The sequence below is a fragment of the Nyctereutes procyonoides genome, unplaced genomic scaffold (assembly GCF_905146905.1).
Source record: "Nyctereutes procyonoides isolate TBG_1078 unplaced genomic scaffold, NYPRO_anot_genome, whole genome shotgun sequence".
Lineage (NCBI taxonomy): Eukaryota > Metazoa > Chordata > Mammalia > Carnivora > Canidae > Nyctereutes > Nyctereutes procyonoides.
This window is the reverse complement of record NW_026575043.1, coordinates 34,974,161-35,001,376: the sequence shown is the minus strand read 5'-3', so window position 1 is coordinate 35,001,376 and position 27,216 is coordinate 34,974,161. Positions and strand designations below refer to the sequence as shown.

The 27,216-nt window shown below is 44.1% G+C and overlaps 1 protein-coding gene across 3 annotated transcripts in view; it reads right to left on the bottom strand.

The window, feature by feature from the left end:
* Positions 1-27,216, bottom strand: part of CLTCL1 (clathrin heavy chain like 1) — an 86,605-nt gene that overhangs the window by 12,057 nt on the left and 47,332 nt on the right. For all 3 annotated transcript variants that reach the window (XR_008664121.1, XM_055322917.1, XM_055322918.1), the window contains exons 14-24: positions 26,035-26,198; positions 23,642-23,767; positions 22,962-23,104; positions 22,387-22,621; positions 20,338-20,460; positions 17,771-17,916; positions 9,876-10,059; positions 8,628-8,820; positions 7,854-8,011; positions 3,580-3,744; positions 1,796-1,903 (exon numbers count right to left, since the gene is read on the bottom strand). Coding sequence is in view for 2 of the 3 variants with exons in the window: in XM_055322917.1 (XP_055178892.1) it covers positions 1,796-1,903; positions 3,580-3,744; positions 7,854-8,011; positions 8,628-8,820; positions 9,876-10,059; positions 17,771-17,916; positions 20,338-20,460; positions 22,387-22,621; positions 22,962-23,104; positions 23,642-23,767; positions 26,035-26,198 (1,745 nt within the window). In the remaining variant the exon portion in view is untranslated. The remainder of the gene's footprint in view (positions 1-1,795; positions 1,904-3,579; positions 3,745-7,853; positions 8,012-8,627; positions 8,821-9,875; positions 10,060-17,770; positions 17,917-20,337; positions 20,461-22,386; positions 22,622-22,961; positions 23,105-23,641; positions 23,768-26,034; positions 26,199-27,216) is intronic.

The following is a 27,216-nucleotide window of genomic DNA, read 5'->3' as shown; positions in this document are numbered from 1 at the left end:
TTCTTTATCTGCTCCACCCCCACCCCGTGACCTCACTTAAGTTGTATGTCTTTATGTTCCATCTATGTGTCAACCAATGGATCCTATTTCACTTCTCTAGCTGAGCTTCTTCTCTGAACACCCAAGCCCTGTTTCCCTCTGCCTCCCCCGACACCTCTATATGAACATCCAATTGGCAGCTCAAACTTGGTGTGTCCAAAACTTAACCCTTGTCCTTCCTTCCACTAGTCTCTTTAGTCTTGCCCATGTCCACTAGGGAGAACCTCAAGTTGTTCAGGCCCAAAATAAATGGAGTCATCCTTGTCTTTTCTCTCTTAGTCATACACAATCCACTAACATATTGACTCAGTTGTACACTCAAAACCCCTGAAACCTGACCACTTCTTACCCCAAACCACCCACTTCAGGGCTCTCCGGGCTGCCACCTGCACTGTCCCCCACCTGCTTATCCCCAGAAGAGTTTGTTCTCAACATGCAAGTCAGAATAGCCCCTTATGCTCAGGTCCTGTGTCCTGCTGTGAGTCTTTCATGAAGGCCTGTGTCCCCGATCTCCCTTCCCCAGGACGCTTCCTCAAATACTTGGCATATTCCTGCCTTTGGACTCTGCTCTGGCTGCTGATTCTTCCTTCAAATATCCCCATGACCAAGCCTCTCAACTTCTCCAGGTCTCCTTTCAGGATCACCCTCTCAATGAGTGAGACCTTTATAGCCCCTCTGTGGTTTCACCTAGGCCCTCCTGGTCTCAGGCTCCACTGCCCTTGTTACTCATCACTTCCAAACATGATGTGTGTTGCCTGTCAACCTCACTGAATGTAAATTCAACTGAGTGAGGGTTTTTCTGTTTGGTCCGCTGCTATCATTACCTAGAATAATGCCCAGCATATGGCAGGTGCTTTAACACCTGCTGAACAAATGAAATATTTGTTCAGCCACCAGACTGCTTCATTACTTTCCCTGTCTACTTTACAGTTTTATTTTGTGAACTTCTGTAGAATAGGAAAGTGTATGTCAAGAAAAGTCATCCACCCTATCTTGACATTTTAGTCTCCAGTGGCACTCATTTTCACAAGGTCACAGCCCCTTGAGCCCCGTGACTTGCTAAGTCCCCCCATAGTCCTTACTATCCAGTCAGTGAGGGAGGCTGGGGCTTGAGTTCCATGTGACCAATAACATTGCTGAGCAAAATCAAACTTTTAGTCTTCCCTGCTACCTTCACACTTTCACACATATAGTTCCAGGATTCCCACAGACAGAGGCTCAGGCCCTCAAGACACTTGATGTCTGTCAACCACCTGACAGTGAAGATTAACTAGGATACCAACACAGGTAGCTCCCACTCTTCAAAGGCCTCCTGGGTTCCCTCCCCTGGACTGATGCAGGCCCCCTGTCTCTATGGTACCTGATAATCATACCCTCTGTAGGCCACATTCTGGGGCACTAGGGTGTGGGCTGTGTCTCTGCCATGACTGGTCCAGTGTTCCAGGCAAGGTACCCAAGGGTTATCCAAGCCACTGGCTGGGCTTCTGAAGGTCCAAGGACACAACAGGAGGGGAAGGGCACTTAAAACCACAAATATCAGCCAGAAGTGAGGTCCAGGATATCTAACACACCCATCCAATTTGTGGACAGGTTGTCTAGCACATGAAAAGACTTTCCCGTAGAGACAGTGCTTTGTATGACTTCCTGTGGATGTGACCCATACTAAGGGGATAAGCGTCCCTCTATGTGGAGTGTTTAGGTGTTACTTGTTACCTTCACTGCCAATAGAGATAATCTCTGGTCAGAGACTAGTTACCTGGTAATAGCGTATCAGCTCCTCCAGCTCATCTGCGTGAATGACAATGTGAAGACCACACAGCTGTGCAAGGCGGAACTCCTGCCCATCCACACATGCAAAGCATACCTATGGGAGGCAAGGCCAGACAGTGTGAATGTCCCCAGATGGGGCACAGGGCCCCAACAGCTGGCTACCAAGGATGTAACTACAAATGTAGAAATACCAGCAGACGGGGTTTTTAAAGTTAGATTCTGAACAAGTAAATAACTGAAAGGTGAGCTGTATGAGACTGGGAGAAAAAATAATGAACTTTCTAATCTGCAAGCCAAGGGGATGTTTGAGACCACGGAGAGAAGGCGGCTCATGTATTACTTTTAAGTCCTGAGATGTTAAGGTCTCTTTAGGTGACAGGAAAGCTATGCTTGCATTTCAGGTTTGGGGTTTGAACACACTTTTAACAAAGCTCAAGAATAACTGTCAATGGAGCACAGTTCATCTGAGTGCTGTTTATGTGGGAGGAGCTTATACTTTAATAAATATTTTTCTAACTGGGCTTTTGTTTTAAGATACTCTGAGGTATATACACATAAGTTCTAGGGAGTAAAAGCAGCCCCGTGCATTTCTGCTCAGAAAGACTCGAAAGGGGCCCCTGAGTTGCTCTTCTTCCTTTGTCATTTCCTTTTGTTTCTTTATTTCTAAGATTTTATTTATTTATTTATTTATTTATTTATTTATTTATTTGAGAGAGACAGAGACAGAGAGCGTGTGTGCAAGAGAGCACAAGCAAGGGGAAGGGCAGAGGGAGAGGGAGATGTGGAAGATAACCCCTGCGGAGCAGGAAGCCAAGTGAGGCTTGATACCAGAACCGTGGGATCATGACCTGAGCCTAAGTCAGACACTTAACCCACTGAGCCACCCAGGTGCTCATAAGCTGCTCTTCTTTCAATGGCTACAGACAGTCCTCATACCCACAGGCAGAGCTGGCTTCTTTTGAGGTTTCCCAACTTCATCTTCTATATATGCATGTGTTTTCATGGTAGATGAGGCAGGAAACCCAGATAAACAAAAATAATCCCACAACCCAGAGATAACTGGTCGTTACCTTGAGACACAATTGTTACCCACTATTTTCCCTGTGATAGAGCACCCACCAGCTCTCTCTCTCACACACTCACAAACAGAAGGGATTACACTGGACATTCTACTTAGATTTCTCACAGAATACTTCAAAAACCTTCCCTCCTGTAACCCTCCCTATGCAGTTTGGTAGAGTTACAATATGTATACTATTTAACCATGCCCTTGATATTGGACATTGATGTTGATTTTAATCTTTTATTAAACAGTACTTCAGAGATTCACTGAAGCTAAATCTTTTGCACCTTTCTTTAAAACTTTTTTTACTTACAGATACTGATAGTATCAGTGAGCTATAGATATGCCCTATCAATTTACTATAAAAGATCAACAATGTCAATTTACAGTGATAACCCTGAGAATATGGTGGTTTATACAAATATCTTAAATCATGATACTACTTCTCAGACTGATAATTCCATGCTATTAAGACAGCTTCTGGGGGCTGATTGGTCCAACACGGAGTCCTCCAGGACCTTTGCTACAACCACAACTGATAGCTTATGAGATTCTCTGAGCCTTCCCCTTCTGAGAAGACTCAGAACCCTGCCTGAACAAGGCAGGCATCCAGACACACCCCATGTGGCACAACGGTGTGGAGGAAGGAAGGACAAAGGGGGAAGGCTTGAGAGACCAGTGGTCCCCTGAAGACCAACTAAGCTTACCTCCTTCCATGTGCGGGTGCTATTGGCCTTGCGGCTGCTGTCCACTGCTGCCTGATATTCCCCGAGGTGGACCAGGGTGGAAGCTAGGCGGGCAAAGTTAGAAACGCTGCTGTACAACAGCTTGGCAGCTTCATACATTCCCTCCTCGTAACAGCGGTCTCCAACCTATGAACAACCGGGTAGCTCTGCTGAGACATTCTTAAATGGGAAGATCCTCCAGAGGTAGTCTAAAGTTCCAACTGATAGGGTATTTCTGTGTGTGTGTGTGTTTTTTTTTTTTTTTTGGTATTTCTGTTTTCAAAGAAGGTATCTTTCTGATCACACAGCATCCTGGGCCACCACAGAGCTTCTGAAGGATGAAGTGTGACCCTCAGGCCCTGGACCCACACCTGCTTGCTCCTGTGTATGCTGGCTATCATCTCCCACAGCTGCACCCCGGTGGGCCTGGCCTCAGAGCTGTGCTCCTTGCTGCTTCTAGGCTCCTCTCCACAACAGCTGCCTACCAGAGAATAGCCTGCCAGGGATCACACACAACCCTGGTTCTTGCTGCCATCCAAAGATCTCCCTCACTCCCTGACAGCTTTAACTTCCTCTGAATTCCTCTGGTCTGAGGACCTTGTGTCTCTGTGACGGGCCAGTCAATCCTGGGAAGCTTAGTACAAGAACCTACTCTGCCTGCCATCTCCCCTCCTCTCCAGCTCACCACCTCCAGCCCCCAACTCCTAACCCACCACCCCCATCTGCGCCTGGCCAACTTTCCTCCTGGCTTGATGGCTGTTGGCAAGCCATGTGGGCTCTATCTTCACTCCCTTGGTTGTAGTTGGCCAGCCCCAGTCTTGCTTAGAGCGGTTCTCTGCCAACTCCACACACCCAGGACTGCAGAGCTAAGTTCAGAGAGCTGAACTCCCAAGTGCTGCCTGGGCTCTCTTAAACTTCATGATGGTGACCCCAGAGGAACTCATGACATTAGCCATCCTACTCCCTCAGCCCAGGTACTTGCTCCTTTCCATCATTCATTTCCTAGCTTCTCTTCCCAAATCTCCAACAGCTCAGGCTGAGTGCCTGGTTCTCAGACCCTGAGGAGACAGACACAATCAGAAGATCCTGTCCATGAGCATCAGGACTGAGTCTGCCCCCTGCATCTGTGGTCCTCACCTGGCCACCTGGGCCAACTCACCTGGCCACCTGGGCCAACTCTACTGGTACACACGACCCCAGGTCCCCTCCCCTACTCTAGGTCAGGGGCCCAGGAAGCCCTAGCAGTGATTTTGCCCACTATCCTAAATCACTGCTATAAGCTTAAGGAATCAATACTGCTTTCCCCAGTTCCAAACCAAACTAACCAATCTTCACTGTGACCTCAGCCCAGCTATTGGCTACCACCCAGCTTTTAGCATTTCTTTTTAAGCAGTACTTCTCAGAAGAGGTGTCTGTGTGTCTTAAGAGCTGTCCCCAGTCTCTTTCTGTGCTCTCTGGAATCTGCTGCAATCCGTCTCTTGCTGATTCACCAGCAGGGTCACTGCTTCTAAGTCACCAGCACACCATCTGGCTTCCCTAACACTCTCCTGGACAGATATCTACTTGCTTCCCTGTACAAACCTTTGCTTTTGTCCCCCCTACCTCCAGCCATCTTCCTGCACCTGGGCTTAGGAGTGACCTAGTCTCAGGCCTCAGCTTCCCCCCACTGTACAGTGTCAACTGCACACTGAAGGCTGCCACATTTACAGCTCTAGTTTCAAATTCTCCTTAGAAATTGGACTTCTGTACCCAGCTGGACAGACATCCCTGGATGTCGAGATTGAACTTGTCTGCATATGAGTCTTGACTGCCCTCAAGGCAGGCCTCATACAGGGCCCCACCTTGGCAGACACAAATCCATCTGTCCAAAACTGTCCCATGCCACACATGGCACAGATGCCTCATTCCCGCTTCTCACTTACACTCCACCCACAACCCAAGCATATCACCAGCTCTCTGCCACTCATCCCGATCACTTACTCTGAGTGGCCATTGACTCTGGCCCGGGCTACTGAATCACTTATCTGCTCTCATTGCTTCTGTCTCTGTCCTTCAGTCTATTTTCAGCATAGCAACCAGCGGAGTTCTGTTAACCCCTGAGACCAGATCATATCCCTCCTCTGTTCAGTGTCCTCTTCCCAGACTGAAAGCCAGAATTCTGCCCATGGCCTCCAAGTCCTGACATGCCCTGCCAACAACCATCATTCCCCAGTGTTCCACCTTTGACTTAACTGAGTCCATGTCTGACCGTGCTGCTTCAGCCTCCTAGGCCACCTCTGCAATGTTCCTGCAATATGCCCAAGCACTCCTCAAGGCACCCTTGAACAGGCTGTTCCGTCCATGCTCAGGCCTCCTCCCCCACAGAGATGCAGACTCAAAAACTCACCTCCAGACATCTTCTTGGCCACCTGTCTAGAAGTGTACCACCCACCTCACCCACATCACCTGCCCTACACTGTCCACCCCTCCCTGCTGTACTTTTCTCCTATACATTTACCATTTAACATACAAGAAATTTTTTGAATGGATCATAAGATCTACAAAGGCAGAAATTTGACTACTACTTTCACATATGTATCCACAGTCCCTATCCTGGCACATGGAAGATGCTCAAGAAAAGTTTGTCGAATGGATTAATTAATGAAGTATCATATCAAAGCACATGATCCTTTAAGACCTGTTATTGTTGACTTATAGACAATACAGGGAAAATGAGTTAAATGACATCATGGGAATTCAGTCAGCAGAAGCCAGGCTGTGGAAAACATAAAAATAGGTGGTGGGTTGGAGCTGGTTGACGTGTACTGAGCCCATCTTGGAGGACTGTGGAAGGCAGTGAGTACAGCCTTAGGGTCACCATGAACAGAGGCAAAGAACAAACAAAGCCATCTGAGCTTCCCAGGCCAGCTAGCTTTCCAGTAGGATTTACCTTCAGTGTGACCCAAAAGAGCATCTCTGGCTATGATATTTAATGGGCTCCCCAGTTAGGAGAATTCTGTTATGAATTCAGAGGGAGATCTCGGACAAGGCTTAATTTTCTAACATCTTACTAATTTTATGATTATAAAGACAATTTAAAAAGTTTTGGTCACCAATCAAAACAAAACTTGGCAAAATGGGCAAATGAAAGGAAAATGGAAGACTACTGCCTAAACTGTATCTTTGCTGTCACACTTGGCATGTTTTTTCTAAGTACATAGATATGTTCATCATATTGTACATGCAGGTTTTCACTCAGCTGCAACTTACCTCAAAAGATTTTTCTGTCACAAACAAGGCTCTAAATACCTGTAATGGCTATATTATATTCCACTGATGGATGGTGTTTCATTATTTCCTTTTGTGGGACACTGGCTTTCAACTATTATTGGTATAAATCATGGTGCAATGATTAGATATTTATATTAAAGCTATCTGTACTTTTTTTTTCTTTCTTGGGATTTATTTTTACATTTAGACCTATGAGGCCTATGATTAGGAATATACATATATGTAGAACTTTTATGCATTAGATGAACTGATACTTTCCTTTATGCTTTCTTCAACTGCTTATATGCTTAAAAACTCCTTCCTCATGGAAAGACTCAAATAGATATTTAAAACTTTTAGATAAAACCCCCTCAACTTTTACCTATAATTTTTTCATATGGAATTTTAGTTACAGAATTACATGATGAACTTTTAAGCCCTTTCAAAACTCCAACCTAATTTCCAACAGCTAATTGGATCTTACTTTGAAATAAAGAATCCTAAGTCCACTTTTGTGTTACTTATTTCAGTAAAGAGTGTGTATTCTTTACAGAGGGGTTAGAATATATTCCATTAACCCTTCATCTCTATCACTTTTTCTAGGGGTAACACTTTATGCCAGGAAATAGACTTTACAGTTATTTATATCTTTCTTTTATTTAATACTTTCCCTTAAGGTTTATTTAAACATTTTGGTGTTCTTCCTACTTTAAAAAATATTTTTACCATTATGTTATTTGATAACTGCTGACATATGGAAAAACTCTTTTACCTGGCTAGTTAGTTCACTTTGCTCTCCCGTGATAATAGCTAGAACACTGGCACATAGTCCTGACACCTTTTTTTAGGAGTATCTTTCTGATGTGCACAGCCAGGGCCCTTAACTTCCATACTAGGGACAGTAACAAAGCTGTGGCTTGTTTCTCAGGGTCAGAGATCTGGGCCACTCTAGGGAGTAATCCCTAAACCTGCCTGTAGCAGTTCGCGGTCCCCAGGGCACAGCCTACCTGCTGGATGTGGGCATTGTTGGGTCCATTAATACAATCTTCTAGTTCAGACAGACGGTTGGTTTTAGCCAGGGCAAAAATAAGTTCAGTCTCTACATAGGATTCTCGGCCCTTTTTCCTGGCCATCTGTAGAAATTTAACCAGATCCTCCCAATTGTCTAAAGACAGAAAACAGAAATAGGTTAATCCAGAGCTGCTAAATTTAAACAGGAGGCTCAGTTCCTCCCATTCTATCCTCAGGTAAGATGTTTACACTCCCACTCTGCCTCAGTGAGGGCCTGGACTCCAGGTAAGGTCTCAGAGGACTTGTTTGTCTGCTAAGCAGAGCCCTATCCCAGATGGGAGAGACAGAAAGAGCAAAATCACACAGGGGCTGACCCCGGGGATGGGAAACTCTACGTCATCAAGTAAAGACCTCATCAGGAGAGAGGATGCTTATTCCAGTCCCTGGAGAAGCAAGCACCAGTTAACTGGAAAGGCTAGAAGAAGCTCTGGACCTAAGGTTCTGACCTTAAAATTATTATGATAGTGCTATCCATTGTGCTTAAACTGTCCAGCCAACCAAAGAGCTAGTGTCTAGTTAACAGTCAACTAAAGAGCTAGTGTCATTAGCAGAATAATAGTAATAGATTCTTTTGGAAAACTTTTACTTAGTGGTGTCTCCAATATTTCTGGATGTGTAACATGTGCAGATTCCTGGGAAGGCCACATCCTTCTCTTGCGAGGCTTCACACCAGTGAGAAGCAGAGCCTCAAGGAGAGGAAGTTCACTTACTGCTCCTGCTGGCTGCCTGAACGACCTCTAGGTAAGAGGAAGGGTCATCTGCTCTGATGTAGGAGTCGATGGATTCTTTCACCAAGTCTTTCTGGAGCTGGGCGCGGGCCAGCTGACTCCAAACAGCAGGCTCATTACATCTCTCTGCAAACTCGTATGCTCGGTCCAGGTTTCCAATGTGCTCAATCAGGACCTAGGGGTTATAAGAGGGCACTTATTCTTCACCACACCCAGCCAACTATAGGGAGCAGATTTTTGTTCAAAATCTAGAACATTTTGCCTAAAGCTGCATGGCCATTTCAGTCCAAAGCAACCAGGCATTAAGTATTTCTCAGATGATGAATGGAAGGAAAAGACAAGACTTATATTGTACAGGAGGAAGATGACTCATGGAGAAGAGACACTCCAAAAAAGAGAAATAAAGAAATGGGAGACAGTCAAGCTAAGCTTTTTGGTCCACAACAAGGACATGGGAATTGCCCTTGATCCTGGTTAAGATAGTACAATGGAGCATACAGGGTGTAAAAAGGCTCAAAGGAGCTACTGTAGGGAATGAGATAGCTTATCAGGCAGAAAATACCCTTGAAGGGTACTGTCATCTGGAGGCCTGGGGTGCAGCAGTTGCCCCCTCATACAGTTTGATCTCAGAGCAAGGCCACAGACCATGTATGAACCAAAAAGAGGGGTGTTTATGTCTGAGATTTCACAGGCAGGTACAGAAAAATGGTAAGGGAAGAGGCAAGGACATAAAGAATCTTGGTAAGAGAGTAATTAAAGTGATCTGTCCCATGGTTTATAATTAATTTGGAAATAAAACCAGAAAAGACCAATAGGCTGGGAGGAAACAGAGGAGGGTTATGGGAAGGGCTCTTGGTGGGGTTGAAGGTGGGCAGGAGGGCTGGCAGGACTGCTCTGGAGAGGTGACTGCTCTGGGGAGGTGAGGTAGCAGTGGGTGAAGGACTGGAACAGTCATCACGTGCAAGGACCTCAGTCACCAGGGCTGATCACATGACCTGGCATCAGGTACCCAAGTCTAGAGGAATGACCGGGGGTGACTGCCAGAGAGCAGGAGTACTAGCAGAGTAGGAGCCAACAGGCTGGGAAGACAGGTTACTGGTGAAGAGAAGAAAAGAGCACAAGAATCTGAGAGACACATCGAACAGCCAGATGGGGGTGACGACAGATGATGACGAGGACACGTGTGGCAGAGGTCACTAGGGTCTACCATGACCGCACTCAGCAGCCCACCTGGATTGCTGAGGTGTTTACATCAAACTTGCGGAAAATGGCAAAGGCCTCCTCATACAGTGCGCTGCTTACGGCGATGTTTGCAATGTCTGGGGCATCGTAGTTGTCCAGGCGGCTGATGTACTCCATGACCCGTGTGCGGTCTGCCTTAATGGCGGTTAGGATCAGCAGATTCTGGAGATTCCTTAGGAGAGGGGGTAGTCAGCACAGTGTCACAGGAATGAAAGCCACATGACACTCTTTGGCAGGTTGACCGGCCCAAGATTCTCAATTTAAAAGTATTTAAAACACACACACATGACTAATGAATGATACAACAGAATATTTATAAAGTACATGTGGTCCAAAGTCTTGAGAAAGCACCAGGTAGGAGAAATCAGAAAACCACCCACCACTGGAGGGCTGCTGTGGCTTCTCCAGAAGCAACCACCACCCTTACTTCACAGGCTTTCCTCTAACAGCTCTTTGTGTTTTGTTTTTTTTTTATAGTTCTGCCATATAAATTGTATATCTAGGGGTGCCTGGGTGCCTCAGTCAGTTGGTCATCTGTCTTCAGCTCAGGTCATGTTCCCAGGATCCTGGGATCGAGCCCTAAGTCAGGCTCCCTGCTCAGAGGAGAACCTGGTTCTCCCTCACCCACTCCCCATGCTTGTGATCATTCTATCAAATAAAGAAATCTTAAAAAAAACCTGTCTATCTAAGCAATATAGTTTTGCATGTTTTTGAACTTTTCTTTAATCATACTAGATGCATTCTTATAAAATGTTTTTTTTTACCTTATTTAAAAACATGGGGGAAAAATCAAGGTAATGTACCATATTAAGAATCTAAAAAAGAATAACATGAACATCACGTTGTTGACTGAGAAAAAGTATCTGACAAAATTCAATACTCATTAATGATAAAGACTCTAAGCAAACTAGAACTAGAAGGGAACTTCTTCAATCTGATGATGAAGGCCATCTACATAATATTCACAGCTCTCAATACTGAGAGACTGAATGCTTCTCCCCAGGATCAGGAATAAGACAATGATGAGCACTTTCCCCACTTTTATTCAACATTCTACTGGAGGCTCTAGTCAAGGCAGTTAGGCAAGAAAAATAAATAAAAAGCATCTAGACTAGAAAGGAAGAAATAAAACTGTCACTATTTATAAGCAACATAACTGATAGAAAATTCCAAGGAATCTATGAAAAAATCCTAGGAGAAATACATAAGCTTAGCAAGATATTAGGATAACCATTAAGTCATTTGTAGTTCTGTATACTAGCAGTGTACAATTGTAAACAAAGAAACCCCTACCTATTTACAGTAGCTCCCCAAACATGAAATATTTAGGTATTAATCTAATAAAACATGTACATGTTCTATATGCTGAAAAATATAAAATGCTGATGAGAAAAAGTAAAGATCTAAATAAACGGAGACATGCTGTATTTATATACTCAACATAGTAAATATATCAACTGTCCCCACATTCGTCTATAGATCTCATGCAATTCCAGTCAAAATTCCAGGAGGTTTCCCTTTTGATACAAAGCTAATTCTAAATCTTGAACAAGAATAAAGTTGGAGGGGGCAGCCCAGTTGGCTCAGTGGTTTAGCGCCGCCTTCAGCCGAGTGTGATCCTGGAGACCCAGGATCGAGTCCCACGTTGGGCTCCCTGCATGGAGCCTGCTTCTCTCTCTGCCTGTGTCTCTGCCTCTCTCTGTCTCTGTCTCTCATGAATAAATAAATACAATCTTAAAAAAAAAAAGAATAAAGTTGGAGGAATCATGCTACCTGGCCAAGTGATTTTTGGCAAAGATGCAAAAGGAATCTGACACAGAAAGGACCTAACAAATAACCCTGGAATGACTGGATATCCACAAGAAAAAAATGAACCTAAACCTAAACCTCATATGTTGGTGGGCACTGGACCACAGATCTAAATGTAAAACTGTAAGACTTTTAAAAGGAATTTAGAGAGAATTTTTGACCTGGGACCAGGCACAGAGTCCTTAACACCAAAACACAATCCATAATCACAGTCAGAGAAAAGTCTGACTTTGACTTGATCCAAATGAAAACTTTTAAGGGCACCTGGGTGGCTCAGTTGGTTAAGCATCTGCCTTTGGCTCACATCATCATCCTGGAATCCTGGGATCAGACCCTGTATCAGGCTCCCTGCTCAGCACTCTATCTCACTCTCGCTCTCTCAAATAAATACATAAAATCTTAAAAAAAAGAGAAAACTTTTTTTTTAAAGATTTTATTTATTCATGAGAAACACACAGAGAGAGAGACAGAGGAAGAGACACAGGCAGAGGGAGAAGCAGCTCTCCATGCAGGGAGCCTGACATGGGACTCAATCCCAGGTCTCCAGATCACGCCCTGGAGGCAGCGCTAAACCACTGAGCCACCAGGGCTGTCCGAAAACTTTTTTATTTTATTTTTTAAATATTTTATTTATTTATTCATGAGAGACAGAGAGAGAAAGAGAGAGAGAGAGAGAGAGAGAGAGGCAGAGACATAGGCAGAGGGAGAAGCAGGCTCCATGCAGGGAGCCTGACGTGGGACTCGATCCTGGGACTCCAGGATCACACCCGGGCTAAAGGCAGGCGCTAAACTGCTGAGCCACCCAGGGATCCCCACAAAAACTTTTTTTTAAAAAGATTTTTAAATTTATTCATTCATGGGAGAGAGAGACACACAGGGGGGCGGGCAGAGACATAGGCAGAGGGAGAAACAGGCCTCATTCAGGAAGCCTGAAATGGGACTCGATCCCAGGTCTCCAGGATCACGCCCTGGGCTGAAGGCAGTGCTAAACTGCTGAGCCACCCAGGCTGCCCAAAGAGAAAACTTTTGATCTTCAAATGATGCTATTAGGGGAATAAAAAGACAAGCTCCACACTAGGAAAAAATATTTGTAAATTTTTTTTGCAATCGAGTCCGATATGGGACTTGATCCCAGAACTCTAGGATCACGACCTGAGCCAAAAGCAGATGCTCAACCATTGAGCTACCCAGGTGCCCCAAGGCAAAAGATTTAGAAGGATCCTAGACCCAAGAGAATATATGGAGGGTAAATAAGCACAGGAAAAGTTGTTTAACACTATTAGCCATTAGGGAAATGCAAATTAAAACCACAATGACATACCACTATACACTTATTAGAATGGCTAAAATAAAAAATACCGGTAATATCAAGTGCTAATGAAGATGTAGAGAAATTGGAATTCTCACACATTGCTGGTGGGAATGCAAAATGGTACAGTCACTCTGAAAAACAATAGTTTGGCAACTTCTTAAACAGTTAAACATATATATACCATGTGGTTCACCAATTGCTAGATGTGTTCAAACAAAAATCTGGACACACGTTTATAGCAGCTGTATTCATAGTCACCCCAAACTGAAAACAATTCAAATGTCCTTCAATGAGCAAGTGGATAAACAAACTGCTGTACATGCATACCACAGAACACTATTCACCAATAAAAAAGAACAAACTATTGATGCAGATAACTTGGATGAAGCTCAAAGGCATTACACTGTGTAAAAGAAGCCAACTCTCAAAAGACTCCATACTGATTCCCTCTACATGACATTCTAGAAAAGGCAAAACTTCAGTGATGGTGATGAATCACAGATGGATGACTGTCAGGGGATGTAACTGTAAAGGGTAGTTTACACAAGGCAGTTTCATAGTGAGGGAACTGTTCTGTACCCTGACTGTGGTGATTACTTACACAAATCTTAGGCATGTGTTGAAATTCCTAGTACTGTACATCCCTCATAAAAGGCCAATTTAACTGTATTATAATGAAAAAGGAGGGGAAAAGGTATTAAAAAATTAGGTCCTAGATTCACCTGTGCTGTTGGACAGCATTCATTTTCTCTGTGACATGGTACGCCACTGTACAACAGTACCACAGCCCTTTTACAGTTGGGTATCTGGATTGCTCTCAGATCTTTGTTGCTGGAAACTGTGCTTTGTGCATTCTTGCACATGTCTCCTGATACATGTGAGCCAAGTTTCTCCAGAGTTCTGAACCAAGAGTGGAAACCTTTCCAACATGCACTGCTTCCCAAGAGGAATGCACATTCCCAACAGGGCATATAAGAGGCCCAGTTGCTCCACACTGTCATCAAGGCTGATTAGGAGAGCTAGATCCTTGCTGCTCTGCAGGAGGAAAGGGATGGCACACAGCAGTCAGACTGTGCTTCCTTGATGGCTGATGAGGCTGCATTCCTGCCTTAGGCTCACAGGCTGTCTCTCTTGCTGAAGTATCACTCAAGTGCTTTGCTGAGTTTTCTAACAGGTTGAGTTTTTCTTTCATTATATGTTCTCTGGGCTAGTTTTTGTTGGTTATGTATGTTGCAAATGTTGTCTGTGTTTGTAGCTTACCCTTTTCTCATTATGATAAAGTTCTTAAGTTTAACATAGTCTTACTTACTAGTTTTTCTTTTTTTTTCTATTTACTAGTTTTTCAAGCGGTTTATATATTTTCGTGGCTGGCTTATGTGTGCATTAGGCCACAAATACATTCTTCTTCTAAACATAAACTCTAAAAACATTATAGTTTTGACTTTATATTTAAATCTTTACATAGTATGGCACAGAGATCCAGTTTTAATTTTTACCTATATGGATAATCAGTTGTCCAGACATCATTTTACTGAAAAGTCTATTATTTCCTTCTGCATAACCAACTCTGTCATAAATGCATGTTTTACATATGTGTAGGTCTATTTTAGGGCTCTTTGCTCTACTATAATGGTCCATTTCTCTGTTCCTTGCCTAAACCATCAGGACTTGATTTAATTTTATAATAATTCTAGATCAGAATAAGTATCTTGCCATCCCTAAACCTACTCCCACCTCTTGGGTGATTTATTATTTGTGTTGGCAATCCTGATTATTCTTGGCCTTTTATCTTTTTGATTTAAAACTTAAAATCTCCTATCAAGTTTCATAAATAAATAGTTTTATTGGTATTGCAGTAAATCTGAATAACGTACTAAAACTGATGTCTTTTTTTCCTTAAAAAAAACTTAAGATTGGGATCCCTGGGTGGCGCAGCGGTTTGGCGCCTGCCTTTGGCCCAGGGCGGGATCCTGGATACCCGGGATCGAATCCCACGTTGGGCTCCCGGTGCATGGAGCCTGCTTCTCCCTCTGCCTGTGTCTCTGCCTGTGTCTCTGCCTCTCTCTCTCTCTCTCTCTCTCTCTCTCTCTCTGTGCGTGACTATCATAAAAAAAAAAACTTAAAAAAAAACTTAAGATTTTACTTATTTATGAGAGAGAGAGATAAAGTGAATGCATGTGCGCATGAGCAAGGGGAGTTGCAAATGGGAGAAGCAGGCTCCACACCGAGCAGACAGCCTGACATGGGGCTCGATCCCGGGACCCTAGGATCACAACCTGAACTGAAGGCAGACACTTAACTGAACAAGCCACCCAGGTGCCCCTGATGTCTTTCAGTATGTGATCATTCATAAATTTACATCAAGCTCTTTATCATGGTTGAGTGGATAGGATTATAGAAGTTTGCCTTTTCATTTATTTGTCTCTTGATTTGTTTTTTTTTAAGAACCATGCCTATTTGTTGAATAGATGTAAATTCATTCTAGTAAGCTTATAATTCAACAGCTATATTATTTTTATTTACTTTAAAAATGTATTTACTATGGTCTTTCTTTATGTATACTTTTTAATATGCTCATTTAAAAAAAAGATTTTATTTATTTATTCGTGAGAGACACAGAGAGAGAGAGAGAGAGGCAGAGACACAGGCAGAGGGAGAACCAGACTCCATGCAGGGAGCCCGACATGGGACTCGATCTCAGGTCTTCAGATCACGCCCTGGACTGAAGGCAGCGCTAAACCGCTGAGCCACCAGGGCTGCCCTAATATGCTCATTTTTAAAGCTAATTGTTCTATCAATTACCCAGAGATGTGTTAAGATGTTCTAATGTGCTGAATCTGCCTCTGTCTTCTTGCAGTTTTGGCAATTGCCACCTTACATATTTTGAAACTATATTATTAGGTATGTACAAGTTCAGAATTATCTCCCCGGTGAGTTAAATATTTCATCATTATATACAGTAGTCCCCCTCAGCTGCAGGTAATACATTCCAAGACTCCCAGTGGGGGTTTGAAACCACAGAGAGTACCAAATCCTACATATATGATATTTTTTCCTGTATATACATCCTTTGATAAGCTTTATTAATCAGGCACAGTAAGAGATTAACACTAATAACTCATGATAACATAGAACAATTACAACAATACATTATAAATAAAATTTATGTGAATGTGGTTTCTTGCTCTCAAAATATCTTGTACTGCACTCACCCTTCTTGGGATTATGTGAAATGCTAAAACGCCTATGTGATGAGAAGTGAGGTGAATGATGTAGGCACTGAGACATACTGTTAGGCCATACAAGCTTCTGACACACTATTTTCAGACTGAATATAGTTAACCATGACAACTGAAACCATAGGACATGAAATCATGGATAAATGGGGGACTACTGTACTGGATCTTTTTACTATTAATGGTTTTTACCTCAAAGTGTATTTTGTGTGACACAAATATAGACCATATAATATATATAAGTTTTTCTAGTAATGGTATAAGTATATAGGGATCTAGTCTGCCATACTGCCAACTCTGGCTATTTACACCTACACAGAAAATTATGTCTGATGAAGCAGCCAGTCCTAGAAAGAGGGGCAAGAACTTGAAGGTCCCCTTGCATGTATGAGAAACAACAGTGTTCAAGGAGTCAGCACACAGAATCAGATGTATTGATCCTTTAAGTATTTTTCTGGGGAAAGTACTAACAAGCTAATATCTATCAAAGGAGGTTGAGCAGACAACAAGATGGAATATCCTAGTCACCTCAGGCATCCTGTAATCAAGAAGGGCTCAGGATTCCATTAACATTTTACATTCCATAATTTGCCATTTAGCATTTCTGAGTTTAAAAACAAACACATACACAAAAATATGCTTTAACACATGCCACAGGCCTTGAAAGCCTTTCTGGCCTACAAAACAAACCTTACAATTAAATCTTTACAGCAGGATTTATGGTGCAAATATACTGGTCTGTTTGACACAGAATCTCTGATAACGAATTTTAAAGTGGAGATTAAGTGCTGAGTGCGACCACATTGAAGCATGCTCTATTACTTCCAAAGTGTCTGCCCATGGGGCATCTGGGTGGCTCAGTGGGTTAAGTGTCTGCCTACAGCTCGGGTCATGATCCCAGGGTCCTGGGATGGAGCCCCATGTCAGGTTCCCCTTTCAGTGGGGAATCTGCTTCTCCTTTTCCCTTCTGCAGGTTGTGTCTTTCACTCTGTCTTCAAATAAATAAAAATCTTTAAAAAACACACACACACACACAAAACAAAACAAAACAACAACAACAAAGTGTCTGCCCATGCTGTTGTTTCTGCCTAGAGTGTTCTTTCTACCAAAGCTCCTACTCATCATGTCTCTACATTACATATCCAGCAAGTCTTCCCTGATACATGACCAGATTTAGTTTTCTTGGCATTTGTTTCCAAGTTTTGTTCACCATGATTTCAAGAGTTTAACATGCTTGGGACATAGTAGGCACTAATGAATATTAGCTCCCTTTCTGAGCATTGTGGTTAAAAAAGAATAGTGCAGGCCAGAGAAGCAAGAGGAAGGATAGCTTCCTGGAAAAAGGAGAATTTAGATTGGGCTAGAAGACATAGGTAGGACTGAAAATACAGAACACAGTGAGAAGACACTGGGGAGCAGTCAATGAGGCTGGGCAGGTGAAGAAAGCCCAACAGTGTAATGGAAAGTGAACGTCAGGCAGGTGCTTGAATCTGACCTAGTCAGCACTACCCTTGGCATACCCTTACCTGTGCTCACTGAAGACCGAGTTATCCAGAACAATCTTCTCCAGCAGCTCAATCAGTTCATTAGGCAGATCAGCTGTCATGAAGGCTTTGACAGTGACTGAGACCTCTTCAGGATCCTGTGTTTCTGACAATGCCGTCTGTACTACCTGGTTTTAAAAATCATTTGAAAGAACTTGATTTAGATACAGCCAATTCAAGACTATCTTTGAAGCTAAACCGAAGGGAAGGATTCCTCCATGGCAGTCTGAAATAGTCACAGAGAAAACAGATTTCTCAAGGCAAAAAGGGAAGGTTGTCTAAAGGAGTCCATTTCAGAGATCTCTGCCTCCTCTATTTGACAGTTAGTTGCTCTCTCACATCAAAAAGGCTGCAGATTCATCTCTGCCTGAGTGACCATACAGCAAATTTACTCCACACTCAATAACACAGTGTACTAAACAGGCAGCTGAAAGGCATGTCTGCTTTCATCTTTGTTTTTTTAGGTCACTGTTCATAGCAAATATGGCTTCCATTTCTCTAATGAAGACACCACTCTAGTGAAGCTCTTGCTACCCTAGAGCACTACTGGCCCAGCTCACTTCCAGGCCTGCAGTCCAGTACACCCTGAGCTCCACAGCCCTCAGAACGCCAAGGGAAAGACTGAAAAAAAAACTTGCCACACCACCCCTCATCCAACTACAGGTGTCTTATTACAAAAAACTCACAAGTGGGGGAAAAGACACTTTCCCAAAGAGTACACTTCCTAGATGACAGCAGGCTAGAAGGCCAGCATCGTTCTCTTTATTTATACTTTGTGCCAGGGGCCTTTGGTGACTTCAGGATCTATCAGTTTTGCCAAGTTCGGGTGTTTATCAGGGGTGTGCAAGAGCAGTGCATTAAAGAGAAAGAACTGACAGCTCAAAGAAGGTATGACAGATAATAGATGATACACAGCTCTGGCCATGACCTTTTACTCTGCAAACAGGAGGGGCTGCAATAGAACTAGAATCAAAGCCCAGTCCACCTTGCAAGTGGCCACTATATACTCAATGGCCTCATAAGATACAAAAGTTCTTCTGAGGAGTTTATAACAATCCTAACAGTTATTCCAAGGAGTTTGAGGAAAAGGGGCTATCACAGGAGATAAATAACAAAAAAGGTGTACTTAAGGTAAAAGAAAACTGTCATAGCACACAGAATCCATCCAGAGTAGGAGGTATTTCCTGCCATCATGACATCTATCCATTCTTGAAAACCTTTGAGTGCTTTAAATATACACTGTTTATTTTAAGGGCAAAAATAAATTTCCATCATCTATTTGAGTCAACAGGATGCCTAATCTAAGGTTACTTAAGGAAGCTGCTTCCTCTAAGTAAACTTTCCATAATGAGCTTCTCCTCCAGGCCTACAAGCAGTCTACCTCTGGCCTCATGCAGTCTCTCTAATTAGAGAGACACGGTAGGTAAATGCCCCCTAGGAGGTGGCTATGAATATTCAGTCTCAGCAGACATAATGACAGGATTAGCAGCCCTACACAGACATGGGGAGACCAAGAGACACTCTGCTGGCTTCAGTTTAGCAAAGCATTAAAACTGCTTGAGCCAATGCAACATGGCCTACAAGACATGTCAGGCAGTTGGACAACACCTGGAGAAGTATCTGTTGTCTGTAAATCTGGAGATAGATCTCTAGTGGAATATAAGCCTACTCTGTCCCAGGCCCTTTGCTGTTCAGTATCTGTCAAGTCTGGATGAATGAATCTTCAGGCAAATCTTAGAGATGGGTAACTCCAAAGTTAATATGAGATCCAAAAAAAAAAATAGTCTTCTAGCCATCTAAAAGTGTTCCAAAATGAAGTTTATTAATAAAAATATAATGGCAGAAACATGAACAGTGGACAGAAAACAAGAAGATGAAATTCAGGAGAGATAGAGGTGAAACCCAGCAAGTGTGCCCAGTGGTTGGTAATGCACACAAAGGAGCAGAGGCACTTTAGTTGATAGGCTCAAGGCTGAAGGCCACTTCTTGGACCAGGGTGTCTTTTTCCCACCTTGGTCTTAGCCTACCCTCCAAAGAGTATGCCCAGCAGCTGAGGGGAGAATGGGGATGGTGAAGTATCAATTGTTGCCTTGAAGCTATGGGAAGCCTACCAAGTGGCTGAGGTTGACACCCATCCGCCAGACTGCACATAGGAGGAACCCTGGCCTCAGCACTGGAGGAGAAGGAGGCAACTGGATCATTATAAGAGTGCAAGGGGTTCCTCGACAAAGGCAAGTCCAGCTGAGACAACCCTGAAAGTCATTTACCTTGTGTCACCGGGGGCTGAGCTGAAAAAATACTAAGGATCCAGCATGTAGGCATGCCATCAGATATTCCTTTTACTGGGGCAGCACATCCCTGCTTTGGAGATCAGGGCCAACTCTGTGCCTTTAACCAGTAAACTCCAGAGAGGATTCACAAGATAGTCTGTCTGGTCATGCGTCTGAAGATGTGTTAGACATAATAATTCAACTAGTCACTCTGGCCACAAAATGGTAAGACAGCAAAATGCAGGCATGCATACCCATACTCCCATTTCCATTCCTCACCTGGTCAATCAGCTGTCTCCTAGACGGGTTAGTCTCCTCAAGGACATGAGCCCAGAGCTCAGGATCCTTCCTGCGCACCAGGTAGCGGGCCTCACTCTTGAACAGAGAATTCTCATTGCAAACCTGAAATGAGCACACTAGTGTGTATAACACAGCCAACCAATGGATGCTACTTAAGGGACCCAACCTAGCCAGTTCCCTCTGTCCCCAACACTTGTTTAGTGTCAGCCAGAGCCTAAATGAGAAACAGTACTTTGACATGTGATAAGCAGCATCCCAAAAGAGTGACAATGCACTTCCCAGAGTGACAAATTACCTCAAAACACAAGTTTCTCAGTTTAAAACTTAGAATGGGTATGACTGTGAGGCAGCTCCTCTCCACAGCAACCTGTTGCCCTAAAGTAGTGCTACCCAGCAGAACTTTCTCAGACAATGAAAATGTTCTAGACCGGGATCCCTGGGTGGCGCAGCAGTTTGGCGCCTGCCTTTGGCTCAGGGCGCGATCCTGGAGACCCGGGATCGAATCCCATATCGGGCTCCCGGTGCATGGAGCCTGCTTCTCCCTCTGCCTATGTCTCTGCCTCTCTCTCTGTATGTGACTATCATAAATAAATAAATTTTAAAAAATTAAAAAAAAAGAAAATGTTCTAGACCTGTGCAATGGAATGCGGTGCATGAAGGAGGGACTAATTTTTAAATTTTAGCTAACTTAAACAGTCATCATCTCTAAAATGTTATCAGAATATCCCAGAACTGGTACAAAACAGCATATATGCTACATTTCAAGGTCTATAAACTTTAAAATACACTTTCCTTGATTGAACTTGAGACCCTTTTTCTGAGTGTTCTAATACACATCTCTAAGAAATCAGCTGTTTACTGGAACATCTCAATGTGTGAGGCACTTGCTAAGGCCTAGTGGGTATCAGACTGGCTGGGTACCACAGGCCAGGCACAAGGCTAAGTGCTGCATGTGTGTCCATGGGCTGCTCATGTGTGCACAGCATGATTTCTAGCCTGCCCCAAAATCTCACTGCAGCTTCTCCTTCTGACACAGCAGACCTTAATGAGCATTTTTGGGTCTGAACTCTGCCTTACTAAAAGGCAATGTCCAGGTAGGACAGATGAGTGTAAAAATCCCTGAGAGGTCACTGAACTGAGTTTTAATAAAAAGGTGGTAACATTCAGTCAAAAGGTTGGCTTATGGTATCAAACCAACTAAAGTCCCAACTTCACACAAACTGGCTCCCTAGAGACTGTAAGACAAGGTGCTGTGTCAACCTGGCCTATTACTTGCATGGTCAGTGTCCAAAGCTAAAGTAGGATGAGAAACTGGTACACTGCTCTTGAGCTTTGGCTCTATATGCTTTATACCCTAACATATTCCTTCCTCAGTTGCTGAGTTTCTACCATGTTGTCAGGCACTCTGAAGTGCCCAGGGCAAACAGATGTCTATAGATCTTATAGTCAAACAAACATCAGGCACACCCACATGAGATTTCTGGAGTTTAAGGTCACATAAAATATGTAGATCCAACCGAGGGCGGAGGTAAGCAGACCTGAGGTGGATGTTCCAAGGAGGGGCCAGTTAAGAGCTCATGGTTGGGAAGAGTTGGCAGAGGGTATGTGTAAGAAGCTGCCCTAAGAAGAAGAGCAGGAAGTGCTAGGGCACACAGGATGGAAGCATCCAAGGTAGAGAGGCAAGAGGGGAGGTAGTCAGGCTGCTGAGGACAGGACTTGCGGTTCCAGAGGAACTGTGTGAACCCAAGTCAGACCAAGGGGCTCAATTTTGCCCTCAGGACACTAAGTAACCTTAAGGACTGTAAACAGAAGGCTGACAGGTCAGACTTGGAGCAGCCAGGCTTATAGGTACAATATATACAAACAGGGTATAAGGCATCTGAATGAAAAGTAAACCAAGTTTATGGAAATGTACCACATGATCTGCAACTGTGGGGCTCAGAGGAAGTCCTCAACAGCCCCAACTGATGAAGTCCTGCCACAGGAAGCCAGGGCAACAGCTGGCAGCTAGGTGTATTTGCTCCCCACCTTAATGAGTTCAAGATCACACTGCCCCCTCTCGTAGGCAACGCAGGCCAGATGTGGGTCCCGTTTCTCACAGTAGCGCCCCACCACACGGCTGTCATAGTAAGCATTCTCTCTCAGGAAGCGCTCGGGGCTATTGTTGCTATCAATGTAGATCTTGGCAAGTGCATTGTGAGTGGCAGGCTCTTCACAGCCTTCGTGACTCCGGGACTCCAGCCAGGGAAGCAGGAGCTTTAGCCTTTGGAAGAAAGAAGAACATCATAAAAGTCTCAAAACGAATATCCTAAGCCTCCAGAGCAGACCCTGAACTCTGAAGGTTGCTTCTAGAAACAAAAATCTCATTCTATTAACCTCAGGTTGTTCTAGGGACCAACACAGACTTGAGTTCCAAACTGATTTTAATTGTTACATTTTCCTGAAAGATCTGCAGTACCAATAGCAAATAACTCACTACCATGAATCCAGCCATGGAGACAGTTTACTCTTGGGGTCTGGAGGCTGACTGAAAGGGATCTTGGAGAACTTAACAGCAAATAGAACCCAGGGGCAAGAGAAGATACCGAGCTAGGATCCCTTACCTGTTTCTTTTTTCTACTTCAGCCACCAGCTCATCAGTAGAGAACTGTCCTCTCACCACCATGATTAAGTTTTTAATTACTTCCTCAGAACAATCCACATCAAGCAGCCCTCCAACCACAGCAGGTATCCGGCTAGGGTTGACCTAGAATGGTCAAGGTGGTGACTTCAGTGCTGCAGGCACAGGTCACTGCTACAAGTTCCCCAGTGCCTGGACAGTGTGGCTGTCTTAAAGGGCTCCTGTGGTGGGCAGAATGCATATTTGAAACTCTAAGCCCTAATGTGACTGTATTTGAAGATGGGCCTTGAAGGACATAATTATGGTTCAATGAAGTCACAAGTGTAGGGTCGTAATCAAAGAAAAGGCCATATAAAGGCACAGCAAGAAGGTGACCATCTATAAGCCAAGGGGAGTGGCTTCAGAAAGAACCAACCCAAGGTGGTGGGGTCAGCACCTTGATCTTGGGACTTCCGGGCTCTGGAACTGTTAGTAATAAATGTCTATTGCTTAAGCCACCCAGCCTGTGGTATTGTGCTATGGCAGCCTGGGTTAAGATACCAGCAGTCTCAAACACATTCAGGGAGCAGAATCGGTCTCTCAGGTGTAGGTTATTACCACCAACCAAGGCACAAAGGCAGACAGGTGTCACTTGGGGGCCAGCAGCGACGGTCCCAGTAGTACCTTCTGAACGTAGATCTCGATGTACTTCTGCAGGTTGTTGCGGTATAAGTACAAGACGAGGTCATGGACAAAGTCAAACCGATCACACACAATGATGAGGGGAAGCTGGTCTGTGAGCTTGGCCTCCTGTATTTTGGGAAAGCACAGAACAAAGCAGGCAGTGAAGACCCCACAGAGCTAGACTGCAGGAATCAGGAATAAGCATAGGGATGGCGCTGCTTCTATAGAAAAGCAACTCCAAGAAGACTCAGGATGAGAGTTTGTTCTAGAGATGCTATTGTTTTAAGTTATTTGCTTTTGGGGATATAGAGTTTGCCTGGGGAAACAAGTAATAGAAAGATAATACTATTTAATTAAAGAAGAAAAGAACTCTGCTAAATTTGGCAATAACACTGCAAACTGGTCCAAAAGCAAATACCATTTGTGTTAAGATAAGCAGCCCATTATGTATAAATGTGACTCAAGCCTGGCAGCAGACAGTGTGGGCTACTTTCAAGAACACCTGCCAAGAAGGGCTGCCTTTCTGGGCAAACAGCCACACTCCATGGAACATCAGCCATCAGTGCAGGGGGCTCCCCCCAACCCCCTGCTAACACACACAGTCCATCATAATAACGCCTCCCCTCATTTGGCCATACCTACATGACACTTCTCAGGTGCCCTTGCTGTGCAAAAGCTTCTTATCTTGATGAAGTCCCAATAGTTCATTTTTGCTTTTGTTTCTTTTGCCTTCGTGGATGTATCTTGCAAGAAGTTACTGTGGCTGAGTTCAAAAAGGTGTTGCCTGTGTTCTCCTCTAGGATTTTGATGGAATCTTGTCTCCCATTTAGATCATTCATCCATTTTGAGTTTATCTTTGTGTACGGTGCAAGAGAGTGGTCTAGTTTCATTCTTCTGCATGTGCATGTCCAATTTTCCCAGCACCATTTATTGAACAGACTGTCTTTCTTCCAGTGGATAGTTTTTCCTCCTTTATCGAATATTAGTTGACCATAAAGTCCGGGTCCACTTCTGGGTTCTCTATTCTGTTCCATTGATCTATGTGTCTGTTTTTGTGCCAGGACCACACTGTCTTGATGACCACAGCTTTGTAGTACAACCTGAAATCTGGCATTGTGATGCCCCCAGATATGGTTTTCTTTTTTAAAATTCCCCTGGCTATTCGGGGTCTTTTCTGATTCCACACAAATCTTAAAATAATTTGTTCTAACTCTCTGAAGAAAGTCCATGGTATTTTGATAGGGATTGCATTAAACGTGTAAATTGCCCTGGGTAACATTGACATTTTCACAATATTAATTCTGCCAATCCATGAGCATGGAATATTTTTCCATCTCTTTGTGTCTTCCTCAATTTCTTTCAGAAGTGTTCTATAGTTTTTAGGGTATAGATCCTTTACCTCTTTGGTTAGGTTTATTCCTAGGTATCCTATGCTTTTTGGGTGCAATTGTAAATGGGATTGACTCCTTAATTTCTCTTTCTTCAGTCTCATTGTTAGTGTATAGAAATGCCATTGATTTCCGGGCATTGATTTTGTATCCTGCCACGCTGCCAAATGGCTGTATGAGTTCTAGCAATCTTGGGGTGGAAGCTTTTGGGTTTTCTATGTAGAGTATCATGTCACTGGCGAAGAGGGAGAGTTTGACTTCTTCTTTGCCAATTTGAATGCCTTTAATGTCTTTTTGTTGTCTGATTGCTGAGGCTAGGACTTCCAGTACTATGTTGAATAGCTGTGGTGAGAGTGGACATCCCTGTCTTGTTCCTGATCTTAGGGGAAAGGCTCCCAGTGCTTTCCCACCTTTGCAAGGTTCCGGGTGTGGCCATGTGATCCAGTTTTCTCTAATGGAATGGGAATCGAAGTGCCACATGCCACCTGCAGTCTCACCCATAAAAACCACCCATGCTTACTCCTCTGAACTCTCTTTCCTTTTTCCTGTTGACCATTCAAGGTGGTATGCTGAAGATGGCAAAGCAGCCATCAGCCTGGTCCTTGAAAGATGGTGAAAAAGAAAGCCACCCTACTTAGCTCCACATCTACCCCAGTCTGTGCATGAGGAAAAAATACACTTCTCACTTTTGATGCCACTAGCACTGAGTCGCTTATTTGCTTCTATAGACTTTCCCAACCTAATTAACAAGGTCATAGTTGGGACATTGTTGAAACATAATGCAGCAATAAACTAACTACCTCTACTCATACACTGGATAATTAACAGCATAGCCTCATAGGTTGTAAAATGAGCAGTGGCTTCCTCCAAGAACTTTAGGCCATAAAGTAGAGCTCTGCACTAAGGACCTAGGGAACACTAATGGAGACAAAGCCGGCTTTCCACCTCTTGGGCAGCTGCCTGATGGTTTGCTCAAGGAAAGAGGCAATGCCTGGACACACTTACCTTCAGGAAATTCTTCACTCGCTCTGGGTTGTAGCAATTACTCTCCCGGCATATCCTCTCCACCTCCTTGATCTGCCCCGTCTTACAGGCAGCCTGAATGTATTTCAAGTGCACATCTGGATCTTGGCTGAAGTTCACAATTGAGCCCAAGAAGTAGAAGAGGCCTACAAAGAGAGATTGTTTCATCTTATGCCATCATAATATCGACCTGCCTTTTCCACAGTCACAGTCCACCTGCCCTTGAGGGCCAGCCCACAACAGCAATGCTCCAGTCTCCCAGCTCACATAGCCCACTCACCACTTAGAAAATCTACATGAAGTTCTTCTGCTGTGGCATCTCCCCTCAAATAGCTAGTTCTGATTTCCATCAAATTTGGGAGGTACACCTGAGATGTTCTGATGTAAAATACTGTGTGTGTGTGTGTGTGTGTGTGTGTGTGTGTGTGTGATCCTTCTGGGGGGCCCAGGCACACCCTGGATGGTCATCTTCAAGAATAATTCAAATTCAGGTAACCTAAGAGAGCTGTGTGACTGCTTCCCTAAAAAAGACAAACCAGGGAGAGAGGAAAGCAGAGGCTTTCAGTGGCAGCCTCCCTGACACTGAGCTGCTGGCACACATGGAGCCACTGTGGACTGGGCTGCAAGGTGAGTCACAAAGCACCGTTATTCATCAGAGGCTGAACATCTCCTGACTCTCACAGAAGCCAGCCAGGGAATGCTGGTGATAAGAACAGGACAGGATACCACAGAGAAAACCACTTTCTCTGAGGAGGTCTTTGGTCTAACCTGGGGGAAGGAACCAGAACTCTGAAAACAGACAGCTCCCACTGACCCTACTCTACTGCCATCTCCTCTCCCAGTGCAATCTAATAGCTGCTACAGCCTTTCCTGCAATGGCGTCTTCTGATGAGAGGGGCAGCTCCCTATAGGCAGGTCTTGCCTTTACTCCTCCAACATTCCAGCCTCACTAGGCCCAGGGAAGTGGCTTAACACCTCACTGGACAAATGCTCAGTTTCTATCCCTGCCCCAGCCTGTCTCCAGCAGACTCTCACCTAGGAAAGCCATCACCTTCACTAGCATATTCTTGGTGTGATACCCATAGGAGGACAGAGGTGGCTAACCACAGTCAGGCCTGCCAGCCCAACAACCACACGCCACTGAGCCTCCATGGGGCTCTTACT